Below are 27,783 nucleotides of genomic sequence, written 5' to 3' on the forward strand. Positions count from 1 at the left end.
CAATTCCGGAATTCCCTCGTCATTTGTTTTGATTGGCAAAACGCGTCGATCGAAAATGCATTTTTGAATAATTAACGGTATAAAGCGCGGGGAGTGTGTGTGTGTGCGTGTGTGAGCGCGCGTTTTTACGACTCAATGCATGGACTAAGCATGGTAGTATGGTACTCTCTAGTCTCTTCTGCAGTATCATAGAACATACTAATATTATTGAGTTTTATGATTATGATTTATGACAAGTATATTTTACGGCCGAGGTCCTATTTCTATTTTCTAACGTATTACTGATGTGCGAGAAGTACTGCGCGTGTTACGAATATTTTGTCCATAAGGACGCTACCCAACCACCCACTCATATAATTATAACCTGCTAATATTCTTTTTAATATATTATTATAACTAGTGTTATAATATAACTTAACATTTAACTTCAATTAATACCCTACACATACAGTATTATACTATATCTTACCAATTCCCCAAATTACAGGCCGGGTATCCAAACTATCACCCACTGGACAAATGTGACACACGAACAAGTTTTCACCGGCCCTCGAAAAAACCGGTAAATAATCTAAAAATATGTGTAATATCCAAAGTCACATGCGCGTGTCACCAATATCATAATGATATAGCTCAGTTATATTTAAGTATATTATAAGAATTTTTTGCATGAACTCACGTTTTTACGTATAATATTCTACTCTACACGACACGTTAAGTTATGAATCGCCCTTTATATTCACATTATAACCTTCTTAGCAGGGAGCCAGAAGCGGACTGGCAGATCGGGAAATTCCAGATAGGCTGGTGGAATAATCGAATTACGGGGCCGGTTAGGGCCGGACAGTTTGGTTGTATAATTAATTTAATAAGATTTTTTATTAAAATAATAGTTTTTCAGTTTTAGGTCTGTTTAAAATCCATAAAATATAACATAAATAAACGATACAAATCATTCCTTAAATTATATTTTGTTGTTCTAAAAACAATATTTACATGAATAAAATTAATAGCTAATGACACGGGAGTTTGTAATTTGCACCAAAATAAGGGTATGTAATTTGCACCAACCTCAGGTAGTCAAAAATAGAATTTGTAATTTTCCCTAAAATGATTATTTATTTATTCGATTATGAATTATTATAAAATTAAAAATATTATATTATATTCGATTTTGAAATATTCGATTTTTCCTCGGTATCTTCGTAGACGTCAAGACTAGATTGATACGAAGGTTAGGTTAGCTACAGCCCCCCCTCCCCCAAACGTTGAGAAAATTAAAAAGTTATTTTATTTTAATGGTCTATGAAAGTCGCTACAAAAGTCTTAAATTGTATTTTTTAAATATAAAAAGAAAATTCATTGCTTTTTTCTTATTTTTTTTCTACATTTTCTAACACGGAAGAACTATATATATATATAAACCACCACTGTGTAAAAATTGATCATACCCCTCTGAAGAAAAATCCTGGCTACGTCACTGTACTCTGTAATAACTAAGTTAAACAGAGTTATTAAATTATTATAATAATAGAAAAATAAGGGTGTACATGATATTTTCTATAAATTAGCTTGCAACATTTGTCGACGGAGTCGTCATAACTAATAAGACGTAAGCGACGTAATATTTGGTATTGATATTTCGTGGTGATCTGTTGCACACTATATAGTGGACAGTGCAGGTCTAATACTCCACTATACAAATAATTTTCACCCAATAGGTTTACCTCAATGATAAAAGAAGTCTACACGAGTTTTATATATCACGTCTAAAAGAGAGGGCTTCTTTTCAAAAATAATTACATTTAAATTATTGACCAACACGTCACAATACTTACTAACCAATATTTTACTTATAACTTATATCTACGTAATAAAAATGAAATGATATCCATTATCCGTTGGTAATCGCATAGCTATTTTAGAGCGGATGAATCAATTTGGTTGGGAATTTACGATGAATATTAAACATTTAGTGTTGCTTATAAATGGTAGGTAGTCACTATAGTCATTGGTTAAATCTTACTGATTATAATAGAAATAGTAGAAATATAATTATAGAAATCATCAGTATTTATTTGTCTAAATAAAATATATAAATGATTACCATTGGTTACTTACTTGGATATAGATAAGGTAAAATCATACATTAAAATATTAAATCACAGCGTTTATGACCAATAGAATGAGAAAATAAATAATTATATCTTAAACAAATATTAGAGTTGAAATATGCATAGTTGATTGATGTTTGTTGCTTTTATACAATATACTCAAAAACTAGTAGAAAGGTTTTGTGAAAATTTCAGATTGCTGATCAGAAAAATTAAGGGAGTAGTTTGAACGCGTTACTTAACCTAACCAAGTGTTATCTGCTTATTTCCAAACTACCATAGGCAAATTGTCAATTTTATTGGTTGAGTTAGTTCATAAAGTGAACCGTGCAAAGGTACATGCACAATGCACCAACGCCGTGCGATATGCCCGTGATGAATGAGGTGCACCATACGTCCATACATAAGATACACCTATAATTATAATATATTATAGCACTATAGCTAATAATTTTCATTTTTTACAACATTCTTTTTTTTTAAATTAATTGTAGTACAGCCAAAAATTTATATTGGTTTATCAGGAGAGTGCTTTAAACTTTTTTTCAACCTCTATGTAAGCAGATAAAGAGAAATTCTCACACGATTTTTTCAGCTCTCGAAAAAAGAATATATCTGTTGATATATGTATATGGTTGCCATAATTGCATAAATATTTCATGCGCCGTAGTTAACGTGTTCTGTTTCAATGTTAGAAAAGCTGTGTCTATACACAAGTTCAAAAATTTGAAAAAAGTCAATAGTTTTTGAAATAATGAGTGTTGTTTGATAAAAGAATCACCCTGTACTTTATACAAAAATAAAGTCAAATTAAATAAAAATGAATTTTTTATTTTTTATCAAAATTTTATTATTTTTATTTTAAAATTTTATTAGTTATATTATTTATTATTATAAAAATAATATGACGAAATTTAAAACAATATTTTAATGTCAGTATTACAATCACAAATACATTTTTCCTTAGATAATATTAAAATTTAGAAAAAATTGTGGTATACTGATAAAAACTTTTTTTTAATTTTTTTTTTTAAATCCTAACTTTTTATAATTTGGTTTTCGTCTAATTCGGACTACAGCACTTATATTATGTACAAAAACCTCAGTCGCAATTTGGATTAAGTACACTATTTTTCGTAGGTATTTTTGTGACACAACTAAAGTATACAGTTGTAACTTGTAAGTACATAAATAATGCTTATTTATCAAATATGCAGCTGTTTTAGCCGTTTATAAGGACTATAAGTAATAAGACAGTGCGAATCGAACTTTCTTTTCTTGTGATATCATTACAAGAGGAATGACCGAGTGTTTATGCCTGCATTGCCTGACATCTATATAGCTTTGTTTATTAATACGAATTACATACACATCGTTATAGATGACCCTAAATGAACCTGAGATTATACTTTCTTTAACTACTGTACTACAGTAGCGTGTCTTCGTATAGACTCAAGACTCCGTGAGGGTGCACTACGATTTGTGAACATTTGGCTGAACTCGAAGGGGATAGACAGTAGACCTCACATTAACCCCTTACAGATTATACAATTGTTCGAGTCAACGAAAGACCGTTGGGACCAATCGCCAACTCTTGTCAGCTAGGCTGACCTTAATCGCCACCCTAGACATCTTGTTCTGTAAGTCATCATCTTATCAGACCGGCTTAAGATAGCTATTCTTTACATCTAAGCCAGTCAACTATATATATAGACATTTCAACAGCCATTCTTATAGACAATCCAATGACATTTTAATGTGCCACCGACCTGCGAAGTAAAGTTTTAAACACAGTTGCAAATTATTATTATTGTGAGTAAAATAGCAACGTCTATATTATTACGACCTTTAACTGACTTTTATGTATCTATTTAATAATATTATTTTTCATTATATAATTATGAATATAAAATTTTTACATTTAATATGTAAATATTTGTAAGTATATAATAAGATGGTACCTACAATATTACTTTTAGCATACTATGTTAGTACTTTTTTTCCGAGCACTTAGTAAACAAATATGAATAAATAATAAAACAATATCATACCTAAATCATTGAAGTTATTATATTTTATAACAATTGATACATCTTAAATTTTATATAATAATAACTTGCCCTTAATCTATAAAAATATTAAAAATTAACTAGAAAAATATCGTGCTATGAATTAAATATTGTGAAATCGTTATTATTTAGAAATAATATAAATACTATATGTAAGCACACAAAAAATGACTAAATTAGGTACCTACTATATGTTTGTAAGTTGTATTGAAAACTAAAAATATATTACGATGAATATCATTTCAACATTATTGATACAGTAATCATTAATTAATAATTTAAACGATTTTGATAACCTTGTGGATGGATATAAAGTCGTAGATAATTGTTGTTTTTTTTAATTGACAATGAATCATTTAAACGGCAACCAGCCTTGCACAGCTTCAAATAAATTGTTTCCAGATCCCGAATCTGAATTCATTCCTACATTTCAAATTTGAAAAAAAAATTAAAATACGTACATTAATGTAATATATAATATATTTGAAAGCCAACAACAGTTGTCTTCAAAGAAACATTTTTTAGTAAGTACATTATTATTATTCAATAGAAACTTATATTTTTGTCTTCTGATTCAATTTGTAAATAATAGATATTATAAGGTATATTAAACCCGATTGATTCTTGTGGGTTATGAGTTGACTGAATGGAATTTTGTTATAAAGAATTACAAATACATATACATATAAAATTACATATACGTGTACATTTTTAAAACTTTTCCGTAAAAATTAAAATAATTTTTGCTCTTAATTATCATTCAAAAACCAATTACCTTTTTTTTATTTCGATTTAAAAACATAACATTTATATAATTGAGTGTGATTAGTGTATACACTAATTATTAGTTATTACTAATAAACATTTTTTTTGTAAAAATCATTGTTTGAATAAACATTATCAGTCACATAGTTTCAAAGTTCTATTATTATAACGCTTGTTATGCTAATTTGAAAAATAAATAACAAACTTTAGGGCCTTTAAAATAAAGTAATAGCGCTCTGCAGCTGATAAAAATAAAAACGTTATTTTTGATTAAGACTATAAAAAAAATATAAAAATGTGATTTTATGGTTTCACTATTATGACCACTGTATAGATATCAGGTTAATATGTTGATACCTATATCCTATAATATATACGACCTATATCATACACAAAATATTTATTTTCATTTAGGTATATTTAATATGAGCATCTTTTTGCGAACTATATTATGAATATTTAAAATAAGTTTTATAAAATCAATACTGAGGGCCTTTTAATCACAAAATGACGTGTTTACATAATATACATTGTATGTAATATGTGTAATATTATGTATTATAATATTCAAAGCAAAACTGTCTTATTCAAATTTGTAGAGATGTTACGAACCATAATATTTAAGGTCGAACCGAACCCGAACCGAACTTTTCTTTAAATTAACGAACTCGAACAGATCCGAACCTACACACTTTTAATCGAACCCGAACCGAACCGAACTCTTCAAATATTTTATCGAACTCGAACCGAACATTAAAAGTTAAATTGGGTATTATTTTATTTAATATTTAATATTTATTTATTTATCGTTTAGCCACCATACCTCAGAATTATTAAATAAAGATTTTACTACTATTTACTTAAATACTTTAAATATTTTAATAGTTAATAATTATGCATGAGATTTTTAATTATTAATATGATGATAACTGATAAGAAAAAGCGAAAACATCAATATCAGCAAACATTAAACAACTAATAACAATCTATTTTTGTATCGACTATCGAGGGTTTTCATAACGAAGTCCCCCTTCTCCGCCGCACAGAGTATCTACTATCTTGACAGTCTCGGATAATGCGCTGAATGGTCATTGACTATGGATGGTAAAAAAGGTGTGCGGCGGCCGGTTGAAACACGCAATTAACAATAACAATAGTAATAACTTATAAATAATAAATATTAATTATTAATTATTTAATAATAATTTATAATTTTAGCCGTTACTTTATCGACTTTTATTTTTATTTATCTGGTTCGATTATCGAACGGAACTATTAGATATTTGGTTCGGTTCGATTATTTGGAATTTCCAGTTCGGTTTTCGAACCGAACCGAACACCCAGAGTTCGGTTCGGTTCGGTTCGAAAATCGAACAGTTCGTAACATCTCTACAAATTTGATATTTAATTCTCTCTTAACGAATTTCCATTCAACATATAATTGGCATAATATAGTATTTATAGGACTGTGGACTATTATCATTTTCCTTGGTTTCGTTCAGAATCACTAACAAGCAACCTTTAATGAGGATATGTAACTATGTAATTCATGCAGGACACATGTATACAAGATAATCCATCATACATGCTCACCCCCTTTTTCATTTTTGTTGCTGCAGTTATTCAAAATCTGGTTTTTAGAATATTTTAATATACTTATAGATTATTTTTTAAATTCTTAAGATTTTTGTACTACTTAAGGAGTTTTATGTGTAATCGTGTAGATACAAACTTCGTTTTGTCAAACGAGAACCATCACCCTTTTATAGAAAAGTTACATTGTACATTGTACATTAGTACATTATTTAGCCGATATTTTTTTTATGTAATAGACTATATAATTATCTAAGTCAAAATTTGAACTTGTAGTTTTGATTTATTTTACTTAATGCTAAGAATAATGAGTTTATGATATATGTAATTGGGTTTAATAATCATGGGGGCTATTTCAATTTAAAAGTTTTAGTAACTAATATTAATTTATAAATATTTATAATTTTTTTTAATGTATTAACTATGATAAATATAGGTACTAGAAACCAATATTAAATTTATTTTATATTTTTGTAAAAATTATTAACCTAAGTATATAACTTATTTAATAACTTGGAAACTACAAGTTTTCAAAATAAAAATAAATTATCCATTGAATAATTTACAGTAAAAAAGAAGGGTTTTTATTTAAAAACCAGAATTTAATATATTATCATCACAAGACTTCCCTTAGGTTGAACAAGATATTTCACGAATTTGATGATATTTAATTATAAGTAGATATTTATAAATCCCAAAACTTGCAAAACTCAGAATTTTAATTTCAATAAAAGTATAAAATGGGGTCGAACATCCTTTGTGAATCACCATGTGTGTTATGGTAATTCCATATTTTATTATGAATATGTTTTTCATACCTGTAGAAGAATAAAATATGAATTGTTTTGTGGAAATATAAAATTACTCAAGCTTGCAGATAAATTTTTAAATATTATGGGTAATGTACTAATGTCGAAAAGCCAATTCTTACTGGCATATTTTATAGTTTTATATACTCCTTAAAACATTTGTTTTTATCTATACACTAGCTGACCCGGCAAATGTTGTTTCGCCATATATATTTCTAGTGAATTTTGTAGTGGTTTTTTTCTAATTATTAACCTAAATTTAGCAATTTTAATAATGTCCATTAAAGTGAAATACAATAAAAAGTCAGGTAGTCACTATTTTCACAATTTAATATTTATTAATCATCTCATATTATATATATACACGTATATACTAACTATATTATGTATTTTGATATTCTGCATAATATATACATACAATTTTTATTATATTATTAATACCATTGATTATAGAATATAATTATCTATTCTATAATCAATGTTAATACTGATAATATAAATTATTGGTCAGCAATTACCTATGTCCTAATAGCCGAAATATATCCTAATATTCCTAATCGTTGATACCATTGCAATTAATAAAATATTGATCGCCTGCACAGCCTAAGCTAAACCACGGTATTTATTGTATTATTATTTATATGTCTATAGGTTCATTATTTTAATTTGAAATAATTTAAAATTGTCTGAAATTAGTTATATTTTATACATATTATTTTAAGAGGACATTCCAAACTTGTGACCAAATGAACCATATAGTAAGAACAGTAAACTGCATGACGTATTGTCTAGTCCTAAATTTCCTGTTCAAATAATCCGTTTTTCTCTTGTTATTTTTATACTATAATGAATTTACCTATTATAAAATTGAGGTAAGAATATTAAAACCCCACGTCAGCTTATTTAATTTTAATGTTAATGTATATTTATTTTTTTAAATCCAATTTTAAATTGCTTATAATTTACTTTTTTTTTCAACATTTATTAGAAAATACACAATCTGTAGTAATAGTTACAATAAGCATATAAGCTGAAATTACAATGATGGTTATGAGTGCGTGAGGTGAGTAGCAACCCAGCAGTAACACTCGATTAAATAATTTATTACTTTAAAATTAAAATATCAAAAAACAATACCTAAACTTTGTTGTTTGACCTACACTCCATTAGGGTACTTTTCTTACGTCAAGGCCTCATTACTGCACAGTTGGATCTTCCTTTTTTCGTCGTACAATGGAAGGGAAATTATAGTTAAAACTGAAGCTAATATAAGTACTTTTGTTTCAATTTTCAATTCAGAGAATATTCCTCGATCATCATACTATCGAAACTGCCGATGGCCAACCACTACCATCACTGCAACAAGTTGTTATTTATAGGAGTGAAAAATGAAACTTATCTAATACCTAGCTCGGGCTACACAGTACACACGTTATACATAAATACTAAGAAGAAGCAACTAAATAATGACACAGAATCAGACGACTTCGTTATCTCCTATTATCTAATATCCAAAAATGTCAACTTAAATAATAAACTACCTGCAAAGCAAATATTCATATTTCATTTATTTTATTTTTTAAAAGGGTGAACAATTTTTTAACACAGACATGCAATACACTTACACACAATAGCTTCTCTTCAAACCACTATGTACCAATAGTACTTATACTATACACAAGTCAGGGGCTTGCCAAAAGCATCGCGAATACCTAATAACAACTAACAAGATTCAAACATTTTGATCATTAATCTTCAGGTAAATCATAGAATCTCGCTAATTTTTGTTTTAAATCATACCCTATATATACAAGGTGTAACAGATAGAAGTGGTATGAAATTTCATATATTTTACGCTCTGTATAATTATAGCACGTAATATGAACAAAATTATTATTACATTAAACATATTGTGTATAATGTGTGCACATGTTGGCCATGTACTAAATACGTTGTATTTTCAGAATTATTAATGTTTAATTGCTTATAAATTGTTTTTTGTAATTTAATTTTTGACAATAACGTACGATATCAATTAATTAAATACAAAATTAGAATAAACTATATACCTAAACCTAACCTTATGTATTGAATACTAAATAGAACTTGAGAATTGTCAATGAGCCTAATTATAACTAATTGACTTTATCGACGGTGATAGTTATTAAACATTTTTATATATTGTCAATTACACTTATAAAGTTATAACCTATACCTAATAAATTTAAATGAAACAATGTGTGTGTCTTATAAGTAAATATTTCAATGGATATTATTTATGTCCTAATTTTTTCTTATGTTTGCAATTTATTCCACAATTTTATTATTTTAACACTTCATTTTATAATTATTATATATATATATATATTATGTAGGTAATATTAATATTTATGTATATTATTCTGAGTGATACCAAAATCATAATAATTATGATTGTATTTATTCTAAGAATACACTTAAACTGACATACCGTGTCTATAACCGTCAATATATATTTTCTAATAAAATTTATGATTATTATTACAGCAGTATAGGTATTACCTATTAAACAGCCAAGTTTATTAAAATTTATACTGTAGGTACTTATTTTCACACCGTATATTTTCAGTATAATGGGAAATTTTTTAATGAGAACATTATTCCCTCTCATATTTTTCAAAAATGTATTAAAACAAAATATTTTTTTGCGTTGTAAAATAAAATAAAATAATTTTTCGAATATTTCCATGAATAAATATAAATAAAGCATGGTGGAGGGGAAGGAAATATCCTTGGTAAAATTTTTGAGGGGAAATGGCCATTTACCATTCGTATGTGCCAACACTAATGTAAATGTTATAGAATTACTTTTTTTTTGTTTTCGTGTTACTTAAAATTCTGAGATAGCCTAATAGTAGTTTAGTGCTAAATTATGTACATTTTTTAAAAGTTGAATTATTAATTTCCATTGAGTATATTTATAAAGTTATGTAACTATATAGGTAAATTATAAACTCCAGTCAGAGAGGAAAAATAGCAAAAGACAAAAATTACCTATGACCTTATTATGGTTCCAGTTAGAACATTTAAATAAATTGTATAATTTTATGAATTTATGAAGATTAGTTAAAATATTTAGCTGTGTTTTTCTATATAGCCCCATTTAATTTTATATATTTTTAACTTTTATAAAGGCTAAACGAAAATCACACGCATCCATACAAGTCATTATATACCTACCTTGTTATTTTGTTATTATGATGCATTATGCGGAAGGTGCAGGGTACAAGTTTATTTTTAAAGACTATAGCCCAAGATAACTTAACTAGGTAAGTTCTCTCAAATATTATGTTGGTTGTAACATGAAAGTAAAATGATAATATTATAATATCATAAATGTGTAGATATTAGATGTACACAATCTACCAATCACCAATCATTTTATAACCATCATCTGGTATTTTAGTGCAGTGCTTATCAACCTTTTTTGTTACTGAGCCCCCTAAATTTAATGTCAAACTTTAAAATCCCCCTTAACAATTTGATTATAATTTAATATCAGTAATATAACATAAGACTTTATCGACAATGATTATTCATATGGTCGGTTATAATATAATTAAATAACCGAAAATATTTTAAAGGAAATAAATATTTCAAGTTCCCCCTGTCATATAGCCACGGCAACCAGGTTGAAAATATCTGTTTTAGTATATTAAGTTAGTAGTTACAGCACTGTTGATGATAAGTCCCGTGGCGTACATATAAGGAGGAGGGACTGGTGCGCTGCACTTTTATTAAAACAAAATTACAGTCATTACTTAAATAACAACATATTTTATTAGGTACATATGATATTTCGTAGCCTGTTGACAAATGACAAATACAAGTATGAGATGAGATATAATCATTTTTCATTTAGCACAGATTTTGTGAAATTGTGAATATTATGTACTGAATAATAATATTCTGCAGACACTCAGATTGGCAATAATAATATTTTTTTATTTGCAGTTACTGTAAATGCTATTTAAAGGTCGGTTAATTGGTTTATGCTTAATTTGATATTTATTTTTACGTTGATAGCATTTCCTTACCCCTTACTACCATACAATCACATCGACGACTGACCGCCAAGTAGAACAGGCGAACTGATAAATAAAACATAATTTAGTCTCTAGGTGCTAGAACACTTGCTAGTTGCTATCTATGTTAGCCCACTCCAAAAATTATCTCCAAATACGCCACTAGATAAGTTTACCCAAAACTTATAACAAATCGATACAAGAGAAATATTTGGACTAACTACCTATATGGTGCATATTTTGATTAATATTAACGTAAAATAGTTCAAATTCCCTAATCAATATATATTTTAGTACCCACATATTGATAACATTTTGTTTTTGGATTTAAGTTTTTTTATAGTTTGTAAAGAAAATAATAATATTGGAGATGAATAGATGATACTTAATGATATGTTCCATTTCTATATCAAAAATATATTAAGCTCCTATAACCATTAACCATCATATTATGTCAACTAACATAATGAATATATCATTGGTTTTTTGGTTTAAATAATTCAATTATATCTATCTACATTCGTTAATTTTGCATATACAGAAGTTATTGAAAAATGTACACTAAAAACAAGCGAACGTTTTTTCGCAAATAAATATTATATATATATTTAATTGTTGATGACCTACATATTATGTATTAATAATATACTTGTATAACATTTTTTATTACTTAAATAGTTTATTTATTTGTTTTCAAATAATTCAAATTTATAACTTAATAATTAAATCAAAATACACTTAATGGTAAAAAATACTTCACCGTTTGTTTCGAACACAGAAAATGCTTGTAAAATGTACAATAGTTTTAGTCGATATATGAAGAAGATTGCTGTCTCTTACTTTTGCAATTGTACATCTTTTGAATCTTTTGAATATCTTTTCTGCTTAAACCGTCTCTCTGACCCATTGTCACTCCTCGTGTCTAAATATTATAAAAATACTCAGTTAATAAATAATGACTTATAAATTACAATAAAATGTACAAATATATTATATCATAATAAATTCAATAAAATCAATAACCTAAGTGTTTAAACTAACACAAACATTAACATGCCATATACTTTCAATGGCTCAACGTTTAAGAAGTCAAAATTGAATCAGACCTATTATACAAGAATGTAAAGTATCGTATATTTCAAAAAGGAGTAAATAATATTGTATTTTAGACATACAATTGTTTGATATATCCATATTCTATAAGACTGTATTATAACTATGTATGTACATTATAGTATTATACGCATAATAAATATACCTTAGGATCGATAGTCGGCTGACCATTTTTCGAAAAAGCGTTGGCCGAATAGTGCATTACGCTACGGTAGTCGTAGCCTATACCTTGGCTGTCAATCATCGAACTATGAGCTTTTTCAAAATTATTCTCTCTACCTGAAAATTCATTGGAATATTAAAAAAAAAATAGTTAAAATATGACAATCTCAAAGTCGTATTTTATTATTTAGCATTCTAACCCGATTGGATATTGTTGTAGTTGACGGTGACGAACTGATCCCTATCCGGTCTGTTTTGTTCGTGCATGAATCCAGCTGCGTGAAGCATTTCGTGCATTACTGTACCCTTCTTCGTCAGACATCCCGGACTTTGTAGATTCACCTAAACAATTATGATGTTGATAAATTGAAATAGTGTGACATATAATATCATAATATTGTGTGATGGAGTATAATATATATATATATATTAATTATAAGATAACAAGTTATGTATACTTCTTGTCTTCCTCCGATTTTTCCCACTGACGACCAACATCCCGTGTTACCATTAGTGAAGTAAATGTAATCAGTGTCAGAAGAGGTTCTGGGTGTGAATTTTAGACATGTAAGTTTTTTGTATTCATCAATTGAGCTCAATATCAACTGTCTATCGCTTGACCCTAAATTAATCATATAATACACAAATACATTTTGATGCTTTATTGAAATAGCATATTTTTGTATAATGTCTAATAATAGTAATAATACAACAATACACTAGACATTAAACATGCCCATACCATATTATTATGTTGGATATTAAATCGTAAAATAACACCGTTTTTCCCTGGTTATAGATTTAAATTTGTCCGAAAAAAAGGTTGCTAGTTTGAGATTAGGTTCGGAAAATAAAAACGTAGTATTTATTTATTTAATTGTATTTTAGTGAAATACGAACCGGTTGACCCTATTCAAATATATATATTAAAATTAATAACAGACAAACAAAAATTAAAGTATAAATAATAAATTAAAAATAGGTAGGTAATAAATAGAAGTATACCTATATAGGTAATAAGCTCGGCCACTCGGGTATAGTAAGTTTTTCTTCATGATATAATATTATTATAATATTATATAGTTATCACTTTATCAGGTACCATGAAGGTATCCAAATATAAGCATCTTGTTGCATCAAAAATTGAATTAAATTATTTTTATTTTTATTCCGAATATATCAGTATGTCTAGTATAGCTGGTCAGAAATTAAGTGAAATGTTGTACTTATATTTACCTCACACAATTCAAGAACTTCAATTAAGTGAACAAATTTGTAAAGTAAATAAATTTAAATAAAAATAATTAATACTATAGACATCTTGTTGAACTTGCATGATACCCAATACAATTGAAGTTCACTGTATTAATGGGTGTTTTATTCGAACATTTTAAAATATTTTAGAAAAATACCCTCACAAATTATTTAGTTGTATAGTAAAGATTAATTACTCTCATTTAAACAAAAAATAAAATCAATGTCTACAGCCAGCTATATGCACTGGACACATTGACACTACCAATTGGCTATTACATATTATATTACAATATAAATAACAATGGTATATAGTTGAAAAAAAATCATTTTTACGTTAATTTTAGTGCAATTTAATTTATAGTAATTAAGTAATATCATTATATTGATTTTACACTATAAAACATATTATTTATGTAATTATGTGAGTGCAATACGGTTTATATTGCTTTTACCGAAAGCTGGACTGATTTCGTAGGGGATGACGCCTTTAGGCCATCTAGACGATACAGCTTTCAACCCATTCCGGGCATTTCCAATCGGGTGTAATATGTCACCCTCGGCGTACTCGCCCATCTCTTCGGGATTTAATTGACTGGTCTCTTTCCATGTCGACACTGCTTGGCCCGACTTGACGTCCGGAGTACCAAAAATCGCTGCTCCCAAATGCATTAGGCCATTGTACAAGTCTGAATCACTGCTGTTGTCCACTTCGTTCTCTTCCTCTTCTTCGGCCCGCAAATTCACTGGTTGTGCCAACGCCATTGACAAACAAACCGCTACGAACCACAAAAACACTTTCATATCTTTTTTTTTTCCAAATCGACGAAAAAATAAAAATAAAATAATGTTTATCTTGTTTCGCAACGACTTAAACACTACGACGGTCGATGCGAAGTGTTCGAGTTTTTATATACCTAATGTAGAACAGAGTAAATTAGCTTAGATAATATTCACTGGGCCGATTAAGAAAACAAGTCACTGTGTCCAATGTGCTGTAATTTTTTTTTTGTTTAGTATATTTAAAATTCGTACGGAAATTAAGGTGATAACGTGACAAGACGACAAGATATTTTTCGAAAAAACGTACGCCACTTAGCAAATCGTTTAGACCGTTTAGAGGTTTATAATAAAGATCCCTTTATTAAGATAAAATTTCGTTTAATTAGGACGTTTTTGTGTTCGGTGTTTATTCGGTGTTAAAATTTACGACACAAGTGCATAATTACTTACATATAATACAACAGAAACGGAAATAATTCTAAGAATATAGCGTTATAGACTACAGTGTTTTAAAAGAGCTATCTATCTCATATCTATTTACACGGACTACGTGACACAATACAACGACACGAATCATAAAGTATGTAGGTGCCTATACCAATAGTATTTTAATTAATTCAACGACCAGCCAGTGGCCAATGCCTTTAAGTCTTAACTTTTATGTGTAAACTTATTACTCTATGGTATGATTAGAACTAACAATTAACTTACTCGATTACACTATAGTTAGTTGTAAAATAAAAAAATTAATGAATTTTTTTTTTTGTAACTGTATAATGTATATATTATCGGGTCGGGTCAAGTTGTTATTTATTTTATTAGTATGCTGTTTCTTCTCGGTGTTTCTTATGCACAGAAAGGAGTCTCTAGCGTAGGGTTACGATTGTCCCCTTTTTGATTATCATTCGACTCGACAAACATCAAACGAGACGCTTTTTGTCCCGTTTTTATAAGATGGTCTCTTGAAATCCCGTTTTCTTCATATTATTATATGTAAAATAAAATATATTAAGCTTATTCAACATTATTTAAATTGTAAGATAAAAAACGGTTGGGTTTTTTTTTAGAGTATCTACCTAAAACTGTTCGTCACGTTAATTTTTTTATGGTCACCCTACTCTAACAAGACTACGATATACTATCCACAAAAAAGTACTTCAGACAAGTAAAAATGCTTTTCTGTGAGTAAGTTAAAGTGATAGGAAGAAAATATAGAATTTTGAGGTCAATAAGGAAGTGAACTCAATCCCACAGGCCACAATTCTGATACCTGGACTTGAAAAAATATAAATTCACAAAAATGTCAAGATGTTCAACTGTACAAACATTGAGAAAAAAAATAATCACTGCAGAACGGCGTATATGACCTAACCTCAAGAAATTGGCCATAAATCAGAGTTGTCGAATTTTTACGAGTTAATCTGCTTGACTAGAATTTTTATTGACAATCTGTAATTTCCGCTGTTCTGTGCTAATTTTTTTCTAAAACTACTCCTAATTCGGAATTCCTAGTGAAAAACTACCTCCATAGTGAAAACTACATCCAAGGTAAAAAACTACCCCCAAAGGAAAAACTACCGTCAAAGAAAATAATATATCCATGGTCAAAACACTCAAAACTATCTCCAAAGAAAAATTACCTCCAAGGAAAAATACTACCTCCATGGCCAAAAATACTTCCACCTCCATAGGAGAAATACTGTGAACCAATAGTTCGTGGGCGCAAGAAAGCCACCAACGTTAGTGGAAACACTGGAAACCGACGACGGTTAGGTAAGTATACTGCCCTTATAATAATAAAAAGCACGGTCTGACGGAGGAAAAATGAAACTCACAAAACTGCAGTTATTAGCTCTGTCTCTCTCGCAGTCCGTACACAACCAACGCGTGCGAGTGAGACGTCTGAGCGCAGATACAAAACTTAATGTATAATATATATAGCCTAGCTATCGGGTCTGGTCGAATTGTTATTTATTTCACGTGTATGCTGTTTCTTCTCGGCGTTTCTCATGCACGGAAAGGAGTCTCTATTTAGACTCTTCGTTAATATTATATAAAAAAAATTAACTAACCATAGTAATAATTAGTATAGTTACTCTATTAGTGAAATATTATACAAGTCTAAGTAAATGAATACTACATACGCATAATTAAATACTATGTGAATTATAAGTCTATACTATTGATATTAGTGTAGTAATGCATAGTTTACTATTTTATATTATATGTAAGATGACAAATTATAACATTGATAAATCCAATAGAGACAGTATAAGAAGGTTTTATATTAAGTGATTAGTATATTATTCATATTAATTTGAAACAGCTCTAATAAATCAATTTTTGATTATATCAGTAGACAACAACAATAACCAAAGCTTATAGAAAATATCAACTCACATTGTAAATCTGATTCATGATTAGGCCCTTGACCCAGTAATTTTCAAAGGGCCTCATTACCCCAACGTCATTCAAACATAAAACAAGTGGGTTACTGTAATGGATGGTATTACATTTGAATTCAATAATGATTTAATAATATCATCATTGTACACGGAAAGCGATTCTGAGCGGAGACGGTTTATCTCTCTAGGATATTTAATAGTTTTATACTATATGAATTATATTGCTATTATTTTTAAAAAAAAATATAGGTACCTACGTATAAAATAAATTCCAAATTAATCCAATCAGATTAATTATGCACACGACTCACTCAGTCATTCATAGTAGGTATATACAATTTAAAGTATCCACGAATAATTTTTATTTTTGGTTATTTAATAGGTATTTTCATCCTTAATTTGAACTTAAAATAATTATAAAAAACAGTGTTGTATAGTTTTTTGATTTTTTTGCTGCAAAATTAACTACTTGCATTGAGCTTTATTTTTAATTTTCAATCCTTAGCTATTAAAGTTTAACGTTTTACAAATTTTGAACAACCAAAGAGTTTGTAAATTTTCTTAAATAAGATAAATAATCTTCACGGAATAATTTTTTTAATTAATTACATAAATTAGAGATGAAAACGAACAATTTATAACAGTCACAAACTCACAACGACACCACGCATACACTCATCACCGAGGGGATTAGGTGCTAAATGCTAATTGAGACAATAACGTAATCAAAGTGTAATGATTTTTATTATAATTCTATATTTTTTTATTTAATAAAACAAAAAAATGTTGTCTACTTTATAACTTAATTTACAGAGTACTTTAAATCTTGCATACTTCTTCCAGTCGCCAAAAATCGCAAGGTTGTTGACAGCCTCTCGTGTGGAGTGATAGCAGTTCTCATTACAGTATCCTGTTTTTTTATAAGTGGTGTTACCAAATTTAAAAGTTCGATGTATGTGTCCTCGTCCATACCCGAGTTTCGCGTGTCATCTAGTTCTAGGCGTTTAATAAATTTACATGAGAGTAAGTGCTTCGTTTTTGCAACCAAATTTTTACCCATTTTGAGCGCTTGTTTGACTTGTTTGGTTCATACTTCAACTTTGTATAGCATCACGCAATAGCAGTCGAAATTAAACACAAATCGTCGGACATCATGAAGTCGCCACATCTAACTGATCAACGATACGAATCGTGTGTAGTGAATCACGAGCTGCGACCTGAACACATTTGCTTTAAGTTAAGTTTGAACTAAAGACTGAACGTGTGTACGCAGCTTTAGATTATGAGTGGAGCGATGAATGTATTGATTTTACATCTATAATATATATTATGTTTTTATGATTATTTTTTGTTTTTAGAGTGTAGGTATCTGTTTGCACAATACATAAGACATATTAAATAGTCGTAATATCGTTTCAACTTTCCTAATGAGAAAGGGAATTTGATTGGTGTATTCAAGAAGTTAAAATTGAAAGTTCCCAGTTGTTTTTCAAAGACGTCTAAAATAAACAGGATTTTGTTGGTGTAGGTAAGTCAAAAAAAAAAAAAAAAAAAATTGTAGCTAAGTACCTACATATTATATTAGCGTTTTCTATACACATACAATTTAAAAAATATTTTAACTATTTTGAGCCATTAATTTTCGATTTTTATAAAGTTATGATCAAAAAAAAGTAAAAATAAGAAATTGTATAGTATAACAGTTTACCCAATTTTTTTAGTATTGTTCATTACGTTTATATTAATCTAAAGGAGTAAATTAGACAAATACTATAACAATCACGAATGGAAAATAAACTCTATTGTGTGTTAGACATATTTATTGTATGAAATGGTTCGAAAAATGGTTTGTTAGTTTTACTTTTACATGTAACCCGCGTTCATCTTAAGTACCTACTAGAGTGCAGTCTGGTCCTATATAAAAATTGGATTGGCCCAGACCAAATATTTAAAAAAAAATTGTTTAACCGGATCAGACTAATTCATAAAATATATTTTTCAAAACAGACCAATTTGAACCAAGCTAATCAACGTTTTATAAGCCCATACCAGTCCAGATAGGATTTTATATATTTTTTTAAAACCAACCCGCGATCACAAACTGGTTTTTAAACCAGGACTAAGACAAATATGCTCATGTAGAACCAAATCCGAATCGTCTACATAAAACAAATTTATTAGAAATATGTAATTTACCTTCAACGAATGACAATTGTCAATTAAATGAAACAATAATTTTAGTCATCCACATTTCACAGTGTTATCAGTGTATCGCGCTATCGAAAATAAACAATGTTTATTTTCATCATTTCCTGAATATAAATTATTATTATTATTTAATAACCGATAAGGCATGGCGTGTGAAATGACCGTATTTTAAGAAATATGTAACCAATTATATTTATAAATAAACTGTCAAATAATACTATTTTTCCAAAATATGTATATAAATCGATTAAAACTCAAACCAATCATATCCATTTATTCCATTATAATATAAAAAGACTGGACCGGACCATATCCGTTATACTAAAATATATATTAATCACACACTCATTTAAAAGTAGCTGTGCCCAAACCGCACACTTGAGCCAAGAATATAATAGAATTTTGACCAACTTAACCCAGCTCGGGTTGATTATGAAGTACCGACATCACAATATTATCATACGGTAACAGAGTCACTCTAAGAGAGTACGAGGTATATCTCTCATAATAAATCATGATTAAACATTGGTAAGACAGTTTAAGCGATATGAGGGACGGCGCGTACGCAGTCCCAGCTAACAAAAATTCTGCGCCCGAGGTATCCACATTAGGGATACTCGCAGGGGTCAACCGATTCCATGTGCAATGAACCGGCCTCGCCCTGGAGGAACCGCCTAAATGATCACGGTTGACCTCCACGCCAGGTAAGTATGCTTGTGACTCGATTCCACAGCCCTTATACAACGTGTACCAGCCTCCCCAAAATGGTACCTACCCTTAAAATACCAGCGATTACTCAAGTGACAAGACGGTGACGGTAATCAACGACTGATTCAACTGTGTTCCAGGAAACTTTTTGGAAATAATGGAAACGTTTGTGGAGCTTTTCTGACAAAGTGACGTTCGCTAACCGAACGGCAAACGACAGCCGATAACACCAGTGGTCATGTGGCGCTTCCTATGAACGAAATACTGCAGATGCATTTTCGTTCTTTTTTTCCGTAACGCCTGGTGGTGGCTTGATCAAGCGAAACCTCAGTGTTCGGTACTCGCCACTCGGTAGTACCTTTGAGTACACCTAAGTCCTAGATGTATAATATTTAAAAGAATCTAGTTAAAAGTATTCTAATAGTAACCTGTTCGGTAGTCTGTACCAACGATTTGGCGGTCAGAATATGCACGTCGGGTGATTTTTTTGAACATAAACATTAACAATTATTACTAGAAAAGTTGTTAATAAAATCTCAATGTCTATGTAATAGATAGTTGTTGGACATCGTGTGGGTAATTTCTTGTATACAGCCAAACATTCATAATAAGATTTTTTCTATGAATCTTCCTACTTGAAAGACTATTCTATAAAGATTCTTAGTTCCTATGTAATGTATCTTACCTTGACGCCTGTGAACAATTTTTATTTATTATTAATACTTTTTTTTTTATTTAATATAAAAAACACTCTTATTCCCTTATAATATCGTGTTGTAGTGTCCCTTCAACCTCCACACCTGCTTTTCACTTGATTAAATATTATGATATTGTTTTATTGTTGATTTGTAAATAAATGTCCATTACAACATTACATTGTTGTTGCAAACTAAATTATTTAGACTTAAGATTAAAATTTGTAGCTATTTACTGTTTAATACATTCAAACATAGTATTAGAACACGGTATCAATAGTTTAATATTGTCGCAATGTCAATTTCACAGTTAAAATACATACAAAACGCACAAAAAGTATCTGTGTTAAAATGAGTTATAAAAATTGCACATAGGTAGTCATGTTTAAGTTTATGGGAATTCAAATTAATAATAATAACCATATGATACGAATTAGGTAGTTTATTATCATAGACCTTATACTCAGAGTACAAGGTCTATGTTTATTATACTGTAGTTTATTTCATGCTACCTTATGTTTACTATAATCTATGGCCAATGTATAATTTAAAATTCCTTATCTGTAGTTGGAAACAGTTCTTATCACTATATCTTTGAGTTTGAACTCTTCATTCTTCAATGTCAAATCTTTTACGAAATCAATGTTTGGTTAACGCTTAGCACAACTTTTAATTTCTTTTATACGTTACGTGTGTGTGATTTAGATTATCTCTTATTTCCTTGTTAAATTTCTGCATAATCACTGACGTTACATATAAGCTGGAATGGCGAGTTCGTTGTTCCGTTCCGCCCTTAAAGGCGGGTTACATAAAAATTATCTTAGAAAAACATTATGTGCTTCATTCAATCTAGAAAGGATATTATGTATACATACATCGTCGTTTTTGAATGGTAATAAGACTTAAATTTAACCTTTTAATCAACCTCCAATAATGTAAAATATTGGTACGACTCATCATTATGTTATTAATTTAGTAAAAGGTCAAGAAATTAACATGCCATCCCTGTCCCCGACCATGACTGAAGGCAACATAGTCAAATGGTTAAAGAAGGAAGGAGACAAAATATCTGCTGGTGACGTACTGTGTGAAATTCAAACTGATAAGGCTATTATGGCTTTTGAAACAGAAGAAGAAGGAATATTAGCTAAAATATTGGTAAGTCATTATTTAAATATTATTAATACAACAATATAGCATTTATAAGTAGCATAGTTATTTTATTGTAGGTTCCAGAAGATGCTAAGGAAATTAAAGTTGGTGCTTTAATAGCACTCATGGTAGCTGAAGGAGAAGATTGGAAAAGTGTTGAAACACCTGATGCCCAAGGTGCTGCACCCGCCACTTTAAATTCTCAACAAGATGAACCTCATGAATCAGAACAAACTACCGGAGGAAATAGTACTGTTATATATATATATAAATATATATATTAAACATAAATCTTAATACTTTATTTTTGTTTAGCTCCAGGAATTGAATTAAATATGCCATCATTATCGCCAACTATGTCTGAAGGTACGATCATTAAATGGCATAAGAAACCTGGAGATAAAGTTTCAGCTGGAGATGTCCTTTGTGACATTCAAACAGACAAAGCAGTTATGTCATTTGAAACCGAAGAAGAAGGAACATTAGCAAAAATTTTGGTACATTTTATAAAAAAACATTTCATTGAAAATCTGTTGTTAAATGTATATCTTGTTTTAGAAAGGTGACGACAGTAAAGATGTGAAGGTTGGTGATCTGATTGCCTTAATGGTTGCTGAAGGGGAGGACTGGAATGATGTTCAAGTGCCTGGAACGAAAAAAACTAAATCATCAGTAGCAAAAGAAGATGTTCAGAAACCTAAGGTTGAATCTCAGACATCATCGGAACCTACTACTAGATATTCATAGTAAATATTGAATATTATTACCAATTTAACACAAATTTGCTATTAACTTTTTATTTTATATTGTAGTGATGGTTATAGTCCAGCCGTTAGGTCACTTCTAGAATTATATGCTATTGATGGTTCAAAAATTGTAGGGACTGGAAAACAAGGGAAAGTCTTAAAGGGTGATGTTTTAAAGTATGTCACTGATAACCATTTGTCTATCAAGCCTCCCAGAACAGGTTAGTAATTTAATTAACATATAATATTTAAATATACCATATGTATCAAATATCACATTTTTTATTAGTACCTTTACCGGGAGAAACACTCTCACCTAAATCTGTCGCATCGACAACTGTATCAAGACCTACCAAAGGATCTGGTTATGTTGACATTCCATTAACTGGCATGAGATTAACAATTGCTAAACGATTAACTGAATCCAAAGTAAACATATGGTTTAACAAAGCATATTAAATTGGGTAATTGAATGTTTGATATTTTTAGACAACGATTCCTCATGCTTATGCTACAGCAGAGAGCAATATTGATTCACTATTAGGACTTCGCAAGCAATTAAAATCAGCTGGAATTAATGTTTCTGTGAATGATTTCATCATTAAAGCAGTTGCTATTGCTCTTAAAAAGTGTCCTCTAGTCAATTGTCACTATATTAAAGATCAAGTAATTAATCAAAAAATTTGTTTTCTTTACATTTTACAATGGTTATTTTACTATTATTTTCAGGTAGTCTTACAAGAAACATCTGATATTTCTATAGCAGTTGCTACTGAATCAGGTTTGATAACTCCTATTGTGACTAATGCTGATGGCAAAGCATTAGATGAGATTTCAGCCGAAATCAAAGAATTGGCAGGACGTGCACGTATTGGTAAACTGCAACTTCATGAATTCCAAGGAGGCAGCTTTACGTAAGTTAATGATTAAAAAATGCTTTAAACACATATTAATAATTGATAAATTAATTTTTTTAACAGAATATCCAACCTTGGAATGTTTGATATATCTGAATTTAGTGCTATTATAAATCCTCCACAATGTGGTATATTGGCTATTGGAAGTGGACGTCCTGTCATTGGTAATTAATTATTTAATTATTATAAATTATTTAATATTAATTATAAAATTTTGGTGTAGCGCTAAATGGTAAACCACAGACAATTATGACGGCCACATTATCTTACGACTCACGTGCTATAAGTGAATCTGCTGCATCAGATTTCCTAGAAACTCTACAAGGTTTATTGCAAACACCAGCATCACTTCTTTTGACATCACCAGCAAACAAAAAACGTGCTTCAAATTAAATGTGCGAAAATTTCCCAATCATATGTTTTTGTTAAGTTTTTTTTTAGCTTAGGCTCAAATATTTGTTATATTATAATAAGATCTATATAATATCAATGAAACAAAATATAGCTTTAATTTTTTGAAGTATAAAAATTATCTGCATTAATATATTCATTTGTTGTATACACATTTAAAAATGCTAGTTACATTATTCATACAATGATTATAATTAAACATAAATGGTTGGGCTTAAATATTTTAAGCTGGAGCGGGAGGTGGTGGGGGTGGAATACTTGGTTTCCAGTTCATTGGCATCATATTATTCGGTTGCATTGGTGGTGGTGGGGGCATTGGTGGTCCACCGCCCATGGTCATAGGAGGTGGCGGCGGTGGCATCATGTGCCCTTGCATATGTGACGGTAAACCAGGATGTGAAGGTGGTAATGGTGGCGGCATTTGTCCTGGTTGTGTAGGAGGTGGAGGAGGTGGTGGCACAAACCCACCATGGAATCCTGGTGGTGCGAAATTGCTGAAACTTGGTGGTGGCGGAGGTGGTGGTTGGTATGAAGGAGGTTGAGGTGGTGCTTGTTGATTTTGCCAAGGCATGATTCGAGGTGGAGGTGCCATTTGATGTTGAGCCATCATGGACATAGGTACTTGCATAGGAGGTTGCATAATAGGTGGAGGTGGTACTGGCATTTGATGCATCATTGGCATTTGAGTTGGTGGTGCATCAGCAAACAATTGATGGGGGCGATCAGCTTGGCTAAGTGGATTTTGGGCTGCCAACAGTCTCTCAGCTGCTGAACCATGTCGTTCACCTTTAACATCTTTTTTAAATGCATATGAAATAGATACAGCTCTGTTGCATAAATGTTGACCATTCATAGCTTCTATTGCAGCGTCAGATGCTTCAAAACTGGCATAATTTATGAATGCAAATCCTTTTGAATTGCCTGTATCAGGATCTCTCATTATCTAAATTAAAAAAGATTAAATATTAAGTAAGAATCAATTTATAATAAAATGTTATTCTCCATAATTCATATTTATTAAATAATAAATAAGTTTCATCCATTTAATGAATTGGCCTTTTCATTGAGTAGATAACAATAATAATATCCAAACTTTTTTTTCTTCATAATGTTTAAGGTAATTATCATCTACTTTTTAATTGAATATACATTTAGTTTGTGACCTACTTTTCATATTATGGTGTATTCTATTTTTTAAGTAACTCTTAGAGATATTTTTTTAGAATAAAGCCATTCAATGAATAGGTGCTACAAGTTAAAATTATTAATATAATATGATTAACTAATTAATTTTATAGAGCAATATACAACAAGTGTTGCTATACATGTTCCTAAAGTATATAAAACCAATAGACCATGTTTATGTTTACCCAATTGTGTAAACAACACAAAAAATATCATACTAAATATACACAGTAAAAAGATACTTAATTTATGGGCAATTTCATGTTAAGAGTACACCACATCCGCATATGTTGTCTCTGTCGTACAAGTACATAACATTGCAAAAACTATTTCGCGCAGGAAAGAACCGAGAAAGCTACAGTTCTAACTAAGCAACAACATTTTTTACCATATGAAAAAAAGAATTTAGTCTGTGCAATATCGTTTTTATTTGTTCGATATAATTTATACAAAAAAGTTCTTTTTGTTACTTAATATATTATTTTTGTATTTTTTAAGCATGAATAACTTTTTTTGTAGTTCTGATATCGAAAAAATAAAAACGATATTGCAATAAATTCTTTTTTTTATATGGAAAAAATTTTGTTTCTTAGCTATGCTAAACTTATAACTGTAGCTTTATTGGTTCTTTTCCGCGTGAAACAATTATTGGTATGTTAAGCACTTGTTAGACGGAGACAACACATGGGGTGTGGCGCTTTTCTTAATATGTTAAGAAATAATGTCTCCTAAATATAATATGCTAATTGTATGAAAAATCACAAGCCTAGTAGCCTAGCAATAAATAAATCAAATTCTGTAAAGTATATATATATATTAATAAATACAAATAACAACTATAAGATAAATATATTTTAAATGAATCAAAGCGTTGTAATTTATCAGAAAGTAAAATTTGAAAACTGATATTAATTATTAATACATAGATTTTTGAATATATCATTTACTTGGTACAATTGACACAATTGACTAGGTAAAAATTATATCATTAATAAACTGTGGAAATTTTGTTAACAAATAACTATTAATTTGTATATTAATAATTGAATAACTATAATGACAATTATTTTTACCTTAGGGGTTTGAAGAATTACACCAAAAGCAGAGAAAGTGTCATACAGCAATTTCTCATCAACTTCTGAATCCAAATTACCAATGAATACATTGGCACCAACATCAAGATTCTTTTGATGAGCAGAAGCCTGATATTAAAAAATTATACATATCTATTAGATACTAAATATAAACAACAAAAAATATTAATTTTATTCACAAATGTAGTATGTATGTACATTTATGCATTAATTTTACCTTATTAACACGTATCGGTTTTCCATACAATTTTATCATATTCATTATTTTAATAGCATAATCAGCATCATCTTCAGCAAGAAATTCAACAAAACCATAACCTTGATGTGACTGTGTTACTCGATCTTTTGGCATATGAACATTAACTGAAATAAATTATTGATTAATGTCTACAAATTTTGAGTATGTGTTTAAATATCTTTACTTACCCACTGGACCGGCTTGAACAAATAACTCCCACATGAGAGTATCCGAGACTTTTTCATCAAGACCACCAACATAAATTGTTGCATCTGTAATATAAAACAGTTATGAAGTAAAATTAATTGAATGAAACATGTCTAGTGCTTAAATTACATGCAAACAAAAACGATACTTTACTAAGGGCCTATACATATTAGATTGGTTACATACGTAGGTAAATATTTATAGAATATGCATTATTATATTATAATCTGTGTTTAAATATCTATCATTACATCTATATTTAATGATTAGTATAATCACTTAATAATTAATAATAATAATTTTTAAGGTATTTCGGAACAGATCAAATAGTAGTAAAACATGAAAGATATTTAAGATTTAGTCATTTTCAGAGACACCGTATAATAATATGCTTATACTACTATTTCTACAAATTGTTCGAGTTCTTGTAATACTAAGTACGTGGACGTTAAAATTACCTTGATTTCTTTCAGCTATTGGTCCCGCGGCCATCGTAAAACTTCAAAATTGCATTCAACAACCGGCAAAATTAACAAAAATGAAACTCAAACGTTATCGAACATACAAAACTGAAAACAGATAAAACAAGCATTTATATTTTTATTTTATAATGCAGATTGCAGACTGTAGAGTGTACACTGTACAGTAACAGTAGTACCAGACACCAGAGTACGACGTGCTGTATTGTTTGTGTCTTAATCACCTAATAAATTGATAACACTTGTGTGATACTGAACAGCATGGCCAACATAACCTCCCGGCTAATGAATAATTTGTCATAATTGATCATAGGATCAGCCTGCTGTGTTCTGACTTCAGAAGAATCTGTCCTTCCGTAAATAATAAACAATACATATTACATAACAACATTAAACGATGAAAGTATTAAACACATGGTAAAAATATTTCAACTATGATTAGTATGATTGAACCCACGATTTAAGAATTTATTATGATTTCAGTTATTATATACTATATACTTAAGGTGCAGACTAAATTAGACTAAGATACTCGGCTATAACTTAGATCCTGATTTAAGTTCAAGGTAGATTTATATAAAAAAAAAGCAGTTAAGTCGTGGATGTCGCTCT

General features: G+C 29.4%; 3 protein-coding genes, 1 long non-coding RNA gene and 1 other non-coding gene across 5 annotated transcripts; 2 read left to right on the forward strand and 3 right to left on the reverse strand.

Moving 5' to 3' along the window:
- Positions 1-4,252: 4,252 nt before the first annotated feature.
- Positions 4,253-14,836, reverse strand: LOC107161962 (zinc metalloproteinase nas-13-like). Its single transcript, XM_015508601.2, has 6 exons — positions 14,399-14,836; positions 13,148-13,311; positions 12,890-13,031; positions 12,673-12,806; positions 12,255-12,336; positions 4,253-4,606 (listed from the first exon to the last, which is right to left on the reverse strand). The coding sequence occupies exons 1-6, from the start codon at positions 14,745-14,747 to the stop codon at positions 4,536-4,538; spliced, it is 942 nt and encodes a 313-aa protein (XP_015364087.1). The 5' UTR covers positions 14,748-14,836; the 3' UTR covers positions 4,253-4,535.
- A 984-nt stretch (positions 14,837-15,820) lies between these two features.
- On the forward strand, positions 15,821-18,680 carry LOC149055502 (uncharacterized). The gene is made up of 4 exons (XR_016191410.1): positions 15,821-16,499; positions 17,975-18,154; positions 18,240-18,431; positions 18,490-18,680. It is a non-coding gene; the product is annotated as an uncharacterized LOC149055502 (long non-coding RNA).
- Positions 18,681-19,888: 1,208 nt separating this feature from the next.
- On the reverse strand, positions 19,889-20,051 carry LOC149055503 (U1 spliceosomal RNA). The gene has a single exon (XR_016191839.1). It is a non-coding gene; the product is annotated as a U1 spliceosomal RNA (small nuclear RNA).
- Positions 20,052-21,351: 1,300 nt separating this feature from the next.
- LOC107161950 (uncharacterized) lies at positions 21,352-24,086 on the forward strand. The gene is made up of 11 exons (XM_015508590.2): positions 21,352-21,634; positions 21,719-21,900; positions 21,972-22,143; positions 22,210-22,391; positions 22,453-22,640; positions 22,707-22,861; positions 22,930-23,069; positions 23,130-23,306; positions 23,370-23,554; positions 23,621-23,721; positions 23,781-24,086. The coding sequence occupies exons 1-11, from the start codon at positions 21,508-21,510 to the stop codon at positions 23,948-23,950; spliced, it is 1,779 nt and encodes a 592-aa protein (XP_015364076.1). The 5' UTR covers positions 21,352-21,507; the 3' UTR covers positions 23,951-24,086.
- Spx (Spliceosomal protein on the X) lies at positions 24,044-27,345 on the reverse strand. Its single transcript, XM_015508600.2, has 5 exons — positions 27,151-27,345; positions 26,674-26,757; positions 26,465-26,610; positions 26,227-26,355; positions 24,044-24,911 (listed from the first exon to the last, which is right to left on the reverse strand). The coding sequence occupies exons 1-5, from the start codon at positions 27,182-27,184 to the stop codon at positions 24,192-24,194; spliced, it is 1,113 nt and encodes a 370-aa protein (XP_015364086.1). The 5' UTR covers positions 27,185-27,345; the 3' UTR covers positions 24,044-24,191.
- Between the last annotated feature and the right edge of the window lie 438 nt (positions 27,346-27,783).

The sequence above is a fragment of the Diuraphis noxia genome, unplaced genomic scaffold (assembly GCF_037042655.1).
Source record: "Diuraphis noxia isolate RWA-SAM2 unplaced genomic scaffold, SU_Dnox_SAM2 contig0004, whole genome shotgun sequence".
Classification (NCBI taxonomy): Eukaryota; Metazoa; Arthropoda; class Insecta; order Hemiptera; family Aphididae; genus Diuraphis; species Diuraphis noxia.